Source organism: Capsicum annuum, chromosome 10 (assembly GCF_002878395.1).
Source record: "Capsicum annuum cultivar UCD-10X-F1 chromosome 10, UCD10Xv1.1, whole genome shotgun sequence".
Taxonomy (NCBI): domain Eukaryota; kingdom Viridiplantae; phylum Streptophyta; class Magnoliopsida; order Solanales; family Solanaceae; genus Capsicum; species Capsicum annuum.
This window is the reverse complement of record NC_061120.1, coordinates 158,284,684-158,294,560: the sequence shown is the minus strand read 5'-3', so window position 1 is coordinate 158,294,560 and position 9,877 is coordinate 158,284,684. Positions and strand designations below refer to the sequence as shown.

Here is a 9,877-nt window from a genome sequence, read left to right as displayed (position 1 = left end):
GGACGAATTTGATGATGATGACTTTTAGCTTTTTAATTTTTGTATGTGTTGTACTTTGAATTTAGACATTTTGTTGTTTAAAAATATTGTTATAGTTTTTTCATACTTACTTTTGTTGGACATTTTGTATGTGTTGTATACTTTGAAAGTATTTACATGATTTTTGGTTGTTGTTGCTCCGGTATTTGATTTGGTTACTGCTGTATTGCATTGTTGTTATTGCATGCTATATTTGAATTTTGATTTTTTTTAAATTCTCAGAAAAACCGACCACAAGCAGTCGATTTTTTAACAAATTAATTAATTAATTTAATAGTAAACCGACTAAATTAATTAATTAAATTTAATATAAAACCGACCACTTGTGGTCGATTTTTTTCCTAAAATTATTTTTTCCAATTTTAATAAAATAATAATAAATTTTAAAAATATATATATACATGTTTAAAAAAACCGATCACTTGTAGTCGATTTTTAAAAAACTACCACTACTTTACTGACCACACATTTTGATCGATTTTGTGGTCGGAAATTGGTAAAAACCGACCACATGTGGTCGATTTTTGTGGTCGATTTTCACCTTTTTTTTAGTAGTGAAATGGTATTAATATCTTTTACCAAACTCAATTTCGAATACCGAAATATCAAAATTTTTACTCTCAAATATCATACCAAATACCGAATTATTGAATACCAATTACCAAATTTTTTGATTCGGTTTTCACTATTTTATGCCCAACCCTGCTTATATATATAATGTTCATTGACCTAGAAAAAGTTTGTGGTAAAGTCCTTAGGGGGTTCTATGGAGTTGTTTGGCAGTAGTGGACCCATGATTTAGGGATCGTGGGTGCATGAAAGGTTTTTCAACACACATTGATATCCAATGCTTTAAGGTTCTGCCACGAAACTAAAGCACTCAGCTTTGTTCTTGTCTTCTAAATCTTATATATACCAGAATTTATATATTTTTTAGATAATTATACCTAATCTGCGTTGAATTTAATGAGTGTCGGGCGACTAAAAATTTGGCTATAGGTTCGCCCCTGCATTTGGAGACTAAATTAAGTGACATGTTACTTATATTAGGGCAATTAAGAACATAAAGGATAGAATCAAGACCCGAGCATGGACGGTGAGAGGACACTCGAATCACTTTCCAAACGTGAGGGGAGTGCACTAATGATCAATCTAAGCCAATTTCTATTTGTCTTGGTGATGGATGGACTGACGTGTCATATCCAAAGAGAGGTACCACAGTGGGTGTTATTTAATGATGACATAGTTTTAGTTGACAATACACATAATTTAGTTAATGATAGGTTGGGGTTTTGGCAACATATCTTGGAGTCTAAAGGTTTCATGTTAAGTAGGATTAAGATAGAATACTTGAAATGCAAGTTTAGTGGCGTACCTTATGTAACAAATGTTAATGTACCGGCTGATACTCAAGTCATCCCTAAGAAAGGTAGTTTCAAGTTTCTGAGGTCAATAATCTAGGGAAATGGAGAGATTAATGGCGATGTTACACATTGTCATCACGCCTTAAAAGTAAGTTCTACAAAGTGGTAGTTAGACTAGCTATTTTGAATGAAGTGGAGTATTGGTTGGTCACGAAATTGCACATCCAGAAGATGAGAGTAACGGGAGTGAAGATGCTAACATGGATATCTAGGCATAGTAGGAGAAATAGGATTAGGAATGGAGCTATCCTAGATACGGTTGGTGTGACCCTCGTGGTGGAAAAGTTGAGGGAGGCGAGGTTGAAATGATTCGGATATGTGAAGAGAAAATGCACAAATGCCCTGTAACGAGGTGTGAGAGATTATAGTTATAGTGGGTATGATGAGAGGTAGAATAAGTAGATCGAAGAAATTTAGGGAGAGGTAATTAGACAAGACATAGCTTAACTGAAGCTTACTGGGACACAATCCTAGATAGAAAGATATGGAGGTCCAGGATTAAGGCATAAGGCTAGTAGGGAGCGTTGACTTGTTTCCTTATCACTTTGTTATTATTACCTCATCCTATTGTAGTCTACGACCTTAGTGTTATTTGTTATTTTCTTTGGAGTTATCATATTATTTATTGTTACTGTCATTCTCTTCTCTAGAGTCTTTGCTGCATATTTGCTTGACATACTTGATTCTTTTTTTTATACGCTTTTCTGGAGTCAAGTGTCTATTCAAAATATTTTTCTACCTTCATTGGGTAGGAATAAGGTTGCTTATACACCACTCTCCTAAAATGACTTGTGGAATTACACTAGGTTTGTTGGTGGTGATAAAAGTACAATTGTCACGGTTGAAAATTAAAATTAAAAAATAGCATAAATACTCTTTAGAGTCACAAATATGTCGCTATTTTAAGGATGGATATGCAAGCCAATTACGATAGAATCTTCATCGGTCTAGCTGTAATACTGTTGGCTTATCCTCTCCAAGACACAACAACTTGACATCATATGACTCAAATAAACTCTCTACAAGTTATTGACTCCAAATATCCACACACAAAAAGTACCTACCTCCAACAAAACAAATAAGCTAGCTTGTTAAGCTTCACATAACTGAAAGAAACACCACCTAATTGTATATAGGCTGATCTTCTTGAGGATTCGACAAAAAAAAATCTCTACTTAAAAGAGTCAAAAAGTTAGCCAATTAGCAACCATGACATATAAGCACTACTAGCACAAGAGTGAGCCTGTCATTTCTTACCCAATTCTCTCTATCCCTTTCAATTTGTAGCCAGAAATGTCTAAACAAACATACAGAATATGCTGTTTCCAGAGGAAATTTAAGCTCAAAGAAGCTGAAGCACCTGATGAGATCAAGGACTTGTTTGGAAAATACTCAGAAAATGGCATCATGACAGCAGAACATTTATGCAAATTCTTGAAAGATGTGCAAGGTGAAGAAAATGTTACAAAAGAAGAAGCTGAATCTGTGTTGGAATCTGCACTTAAACTTGTTCATGAGCATCTTAATATTGTTTTCCATAGAAAAGGTCTAAATCTTGATGTATTCTTTCGTTATCTCTTCAGTGATGCTAATGTTTCCATCTCCACAGACAAAAAGGTATAGACTATAAAATAGTACCAGCACTCTTTAACAGACTTTATTGTTTCTCATGATATATTTATGTTGCAGAAATATCTGTTATTTTATATTAGTAGGTAGTTGTTCTCCTTGCACAAATACAAAAAACAGACTTTGGGTTACTTGGTGCTGTAAGTTACTACTATATTGCTCTTCATTGACTAATTAAGTACTGCTACAACAACAACAACATATCTAGTGCAATCCCACAAGTGGGGTTTGAGAGGGTAATGTGGACGTAGATCTTACTACCTGGGAGGTAGAGAGGTTGTCTCCCGTAGACGCTCAACTCAAAGAAAAAGCATAACAAAGCAGTTCGGGAAAAGAAATAACAGAAGTGAAGAAGCCACTACAAGATACTAAAGATAGCATGACAAAACATTCTCGAAATAAAAAAACAATAGCTGCAACAAAATAATACTAGAGTCAAAGTACAAGAAATAATAGATAGTAATACAAATGAAAAAACAAGAAACTACAAAAGTAATGCTATGACCACTCGCATGGAAGGATAAGTGTGACAGCACTCAATATGAAAGGAGATGAAAGTTTATTTTATACTATTGTTCATATGCAGATTTAAATATTTTGGTCAAATCTTTGTTTTATATGCACCCACTGTTTTACTGCCTTGTAGAAGAAAGAGTAGTAAATTAAATGTTTCAGAACACTACAGAAGAAAATGCAGTAAATCTAGCAATTGGTTATTGGAAAGAGATTCTTATCTTTCTGTTATTCTTGCAAATTGATTTTTCCTATGACGCATCTGTTCTTTGTCTAACTTTTATCTCTTTATGATGTCCATCATTAATTCTGGTTTTTTGTATTCCAGGTTTACCATGACATGACTGCTGCATTGTCTCACTATTTCATTTACACCAGTCACAATACCTATCTCACTGGAAATCAACTCAATAGCGATTGCAGCGACGTGCCTATAATAAAGGCGCTCCAACGAGGGGTCCGAGTAATTGAATTAGACATGTGGCCAAATTCATCGAAAGACAATGTTGATATCCTTCATGGAGGGTAATGCTTCACTTTCCTCTTGTTTATTGCAAACTTATAGTTTGAGTGTGCATTACTCTCTCATATGCTTAAAGAACGTTCCTTGTTCAACAATCTGTTAAAAGGAGTAGGGTTGTTAGATGACATGGTTGCACAATTAAGCACGCAGTAAGAGAAACAAGTAAAGTTCCTAGGTTCAAGTCTCACCATCATCCATCGTCAGAAATAATCTCCATATGCTTAGATCCGCACATGAAGGGGTGTGTTGAAGATATAATTAAGTATATATAAGTATGCTTTTTCTGACTGCTTAAACGTTTAGATGAGATGGTCACATAATTCAACGTGTTGCAGTTGAACAGTACCCAAGGATTAGCCTTGACACCATTTTTCACTTTCCGACTCCATCTTTAATCAAATCCTTTTGAAAATGCAGGACACTAACACCTCCAGTGGAACTTATCCAATGTTTGAGATCAATAAAGGAACATGCATTTGTGGCATCTGAATATCCTGTAATTTTAACTTTAGAAGACCACCTCACACCCGATATTCAGGCTAAAGTAGCTGAGGTAAGCATATTACTACTATCAAGCATTAGGAACCTGTCTCATGATTCGAAATTTTATTGTGTGACTAACCGTAATTAAGGCATCTCTAGATGGTCACTCAAACATTTGGAGATCTACTGTTTACCTGTGGAGCAGAATGCTTGTCAGAATTCCCTTCTCCAGAATCTTTGAAAGGGAGGATTATCATCTCAACTAAACCGCCAAAAGAATATCTTGAAAGTGAGAAACTAAGTGAGAAAGATAATGGTTCTCAGAAGGGGAAGAAATCATCAGAGGAGAAAGCATGGGGAGCAGAAATTTCTGATCTTACACAAAAAATGATCGCTGCTTATGAGGTGATCATCATAGAAGTTGTTTTCATGTAAAAATCAGTAAAGAAAATTGAGCCTTTGGACACTTGCCTATTACACTAAGTTAGACCACTTAATTTGCAGAATAAAGAGAGCGAAGAATGTCTAGATGAGGAAGGTGATTCTCATCATGAGAACCCTAATATACAGCAGAATACAGCCCCCGAGTATAAACACTTGATTGCCATCCAAGCAGGAAGATCAAAAGGTCCAATAAGTGAGTGGCTAACAGTGGATCCTATTAAGGTGAAACGTATTAGCCTAAATGAAGAAAAGCTCGCAAATGTTGCCCTTAATCGTGGGAAAGATTTAATCAGGTGAAAGCTAAATCATAATGCGATGATTGCAATCTTTATCAAAGTTCTCTTCTTTTATCGACGTTGTATTTACGTGTAAATGAATGCCAATAGCATGCAATGCTTTCGTATACAAAGGCAATATCAAACCTCATGTTAACTCGTTAAGTATAATCAATATTTCAGAATTTTGGTGGCCTAATTCTGTTTTACTTTTGAAAATCTGGTGGGACCAGAAACGGCTGAAGCCTGAAGCCTAACTGTGCATGTTGTTGTTTGTTCCAAACACAGTACATTGTTTTCCTTCCTCTATGCTGACTTACTGTCTTTTAACATCTCGAATTTCTTCATATAGGTTTACTCAGAGAAATTTGCTGAGAGTATATCCAAAAGGTATACGAGTCGACTCTTCCAATTACAATCCATTAATAGGATGGATGCATGGAGCTCAGATGGTTGCATTCAACATGCAGGTTCAATAAATTTCTTTGCTCCGTTATTCTCATTAAGCATTCATATTTTAATCCTCAGTTTGTATTATTGCATCTATTCTTTCGAAGTATCATTTCTAATGTGTAATACAATTGTCTTCTTGCACCAGGGACATGGAAGACCTTTATGGTTAATGCAAGGGATGTTCCGAGCAAATGGTGGTTGTGGTTATCTCAAGAAACCGGAGCTTCTCTTAAAAGCTGATGCAAGTAATGAGGTCTATGATCCTAAAAGGCTTTTATCAGTTAAAACTACACTGAAGGTGGAACAAATCATCATCACTTGAGATATATGAGTTCTCTGCCCTTATTAAAGGATTGTATAATAAAACTTGACATTGTTTAACTTTTTAGGTGAAAATATACATGGGAAAAGGTTGGCATTTGGACTTTAAACGTACACATTTTGATGCATATTCTCCACCAGACTTCTATGTCAAGGTTGTCCAAATATATTTGCAATTGATTTTCATTTAAGATGGATTTGTTTCTTTTCTAACTCCACTTCCATGTATGGTAGATTGGCATTGCTGGAGTCCCTTCAGATTCAGGAGTTAAGAAAACCAGGCCAATAGAGGATAACTGGATACCAACATGGAATGATGAATTTGAGTTCCCATTGACAGTTCCAGAGATTGCATTGCTTCGCATAGAAGTTCATGAATATGACGTGTCAGAGATCGATGATTTTGGTGGACAAACTTGCATTCCTGTTTCAGAGCTCAGAACAGGAATTCGAGCTGTGCCAATTTACGATGAAAAGGGAGAGAAATATCCCTCTGTTAAACTACTTATGCGCTTCGAATTTGTAAAATAATGTTTCATGTATAGACTAGAAAACTGCACCTTTCCTTGTACACTCGAAATATGTACTGGAATTTAAACCATTTATCAGACAATATCCTAAAGTTGGTATCTAAAAAGAGGCACAGTTTTAACTGCTTTGTCCGAAATCACAACCATTCTTGTTATGAACGACTGAGGCTTGCTTAGTTAGTGTGAGATGCCTCCATTTCCAAAGATTGGTCGGGGCTTTAAGTCACACGAGACAAGTGGAGAATCGCTGATGATCTTCCGAGGATAGAGGATAAAACCTATGATGCTCGGACTCTCAAAAATGTTGTTGTAGCCATGTCAGATCCTCCATAAAGACACAGCTTGGAGGACCTGACACACCTGGCGGTACTTTAAGAGAGTCCGAGCAACATAGAATAAGACAATCACTCTAGTTATCCAATTCAGATTACAGAACTTTTTGCATTTCTTGAACAGACACTTCAGTTCATATAGACTAAAAGCTTCAACTGCTTAATCATATACAATATCTCCTAAAGACAACAAGCCCATCATGGGCACTTCTATCAACTTTCCTTCCCCACAGCTTGCAGTAGTATAAGCACTTGAAGGAAGTAATATGACACACCTCCTATAGTAGCATATTGTAACTTTTCAGGCCCTTCTACTGCTGGAAAATCGCTATCAGAAGAACGGTTAAATCCACCTGCTAACCATGCCAAATTCTTGTATTCTCCCTCATGTAATTTTGAAATAGCCATCAAAGACCTACAGATATGCAGCCATAAAGTTCAGAGTTCTCCTATATATATATATCTGAAGCTAATGCACATCGGCAGAACTTGCAGATTTCTGTAGTTGAAACACTGGAGCATACTAACATTATATTGTGAACAACATTAGGGCTGTTGCTCACCATCCTATGAAGTTCAAAGGAAAGAAAAGATTTTCATTGTACTCGGCTTTGTATATCAATCATTCAACTATGTTTCACAACCCAAAGAGTACAAATAATTGTGTCTATAAATTTAAAAAGAATGTGTAGGAGTAATATATAAAGCAATTGATGGACGTCACACATTTGAATCCCATATCATACCACGGAAAGGGAATGATTATGATCCCTACACCTTAGTAAAATGTTTCGGGTTAGGGTCCTAAAAATGGAAAACCTCTTTGTAGGAAGCAATTTTTACTCCTTTGGAAGTCCTATCCGGCATAAATCCAAATTATTCAACTACTATAGTCTTCAATTACCGAATGATTACAAATACATATGTAAGAATGGCTTTGGCCATGGCCTTATATATGAATGAAACCAAATACTAAAATTCATAAATAGCCATATTTCATCCTCTATAGTTGAAAATAGTCACTATTACGGCCTTCCAAATTTCAAAGGTAAAACTCATATATATATATCGATGGCTATTTCAAAAAAGTAGGACCAAAAAGTGATCAGCGAACGCTATTTCTGCAAAAGCAACAGCTTAATTTAATACATTACAAACCTTAGTCCTTCACCACAAGCTACAAGGACCTTAGCATTATCCTTATCAGGAATTTTCTGCTCAACTTGCTTAACAAATTCATCATTGATCACGGTGAAATTCTGTCCAGTCCACAGCCCAATATAACCAAAATGCACCCATTTCTTCAACAGAGTAATAGGGCTACTATCCATGTCCTTCAAAAAAAGTGGCACATGTAATGATCCCGAAACACACGCTTTTTCTCTCTCCCATTCTGGCCTAATGTCGAGCAAAATGTATCCTTCCAATTCCATGGCTGTACCTGCAGAGGGGACCCGGGATTTTAACTATCTGTGTTGTGTCAATCTGGATTCTGAATTTAATGTGTATTCATATTTAACAAATTTTTCAATACAAGTATACTCTCTCCGTTATTTTTTACTTGGTGTCTATACTGAAAAATTGAATGCTTCAACTTACTTGACTGAGAAATTCAATGAGAATTTCATTAGTCTTTTATTTTATACTATCCTTAGTATTAAATAATTACATAATAATACAGTGTAATTTAGAATTACAAAACATATTTAATAAGGTAAATTTAACAAAATACACATGTAATGAGACCTTTGGTGTGTCGTGTCAACAAAAGTAATATGAAATGAACGGAGTACAATTTTGAGCAAAAACTACTAGGTTGGACCGAATCCGTGTCAGGATTCTGCCTCCGCTAATGTGTACCTGCTTCTTTCGGTAATACGGGACGGACTTTACCGGACTGTATTAGCTGCTGCGCGTTGGGGGAAACTGCATTGATTTTCAGAATTGTTGAGCGTTGATGAAAGGCAGTGGAAAATGATGGGATTTGGAGGTGTTTGTTGTACTTTAAAATGGAGGATTGTAGTTGGTTCAGTTGAATTAATGCCATATTTTTCTTTCTTGCTTGTGTTGCCTGCTATTACATTTCAGAATCTGCACCTTATCCTGGAGAACTTTTCTTAGTTTTAGACTTATGGATTTTATCTTTATCATGTTTGAAACTTTGAGTGGGCCAGTAAACTGTCGCCCCTTTCCAACAAAGAGGTGCACGACCACCAAATGTAATGAAATGGTATCTGACTAACTGGCAAGGGGTGAAAATTGTTTTCCCCTCAAACCTTCCTTTAAAAATCAAACTCTCTTCCAACATTCAATAATAATTATATTTCCCTCACTGTCCAGAGGCGAACCTAAGATTTAAAATTTGAGGATGTACCAATATTGTTAAAGGTACGCGCGCATAAGTTCTGAATAAAGACTCAAATTTGTGTTGATCGCTCGCCTCGTTTAATATACAGTTTAGGTTCTAATTTATAAGATATACTTTCAATAAGACTTTTCTGGAGATACGAACAATAAACAATTGATATTTCACTTAATAAAAAAAAAACCAATTTCTGTGTTCATATATTTGTCATTCATTCTTATATTATTAATCTTGAACTAGACATATGTTTATATTTTTTCTCCTTTATACTTATTTTTGTTAAATCTCACGCTTTATTTGTAATTTGTGCTTAAATATAATGAACCTTGAAGCTTTTTTTTGCCCTTTTTTGCTTTTGCTAAGGCGATGAGAATTGTCTTTAAAACTAGAACTTGGTTGAGGAGAATAATATCTATCCATTTCAAATTTTCAATTCACAAGAATCAATAACAAATTCCTACAAAATAAAAAATTCACCGAGAATATAAATAAAATTAATTATTTATTTTTTAATCAAAGTCCTTAAACTTAAATAGAAGCAAGAAA

At 35.2% G+C, this 9,877-nt stretch overlaps 2 protein-coding genes across 3 annotated transcripts; one reads left to right on the top strand and one right to left on the bottom strand.

Annotated features, from left to right (window-relative positions):
* Positions 1–2,364: 2,364 nt before the first annotated feature.
* LOC107846003 (phosphoinositide phospholipase C 2) lies at positions 2,365–6,741 on the top strand. 2 transcript variants are annotated; one of them, XM_047398237.1, is made up of 9 exons: positions 2,365–2,913; positions 3,934–4,130; positions 4,546–4,681; positions 4,771–5,016; positions 5,116–5,348; positions 5,683–5,800; positions 5,929–6,081; positions 6,173–6,259; positions 6,339–6,741. In XM_047398237.1, exons 1-9 carry the CDS (start codon positions 2,905–2,907, stop codon positions 6,633–6,635), a joined length of 1,476 nt encoding a protein of 491 aa, XP_047254193.1. In that variant the 5' UTR covers positions 2,365–2,904; the 3' UTR covers positions 6,636–6,741. The 2 variants fall into 2 exon arrangements, with proteins under 2 accessions (XP_047254193.1, XP_016546015.2); XM_016690529.2 differs by having other exon boundaries at positions 2,365–3,080.
* Positions 6,742–7,047: 306 nt separating this feature from the next.
* Positions 7,048–9,257, bottom strand: LOC107846004 (rhodanese-like domain-containing protein 10). Its single transcript, XM_016690530.2, has 3 exons — positions 8,827–9,257; positions 8,125–8,407; positions 7,048–7,381 (listed from the first exon to the last, which is right to left on the bottom strand). The coding sequence occupies exons 1-3, from the start codon at positions 9,011–9,013 to the stop codon at positions 7,180–7,182; spliced, it is 672 nt and encodes a 223-aa protein (XP_016546016.1). The 5' UTR covers positions 9,014–9,257; the 3' UTR covers positions 7,048–7,179.
* Positions 9,258–9,877: the final 620 nt, after the last annotated feature.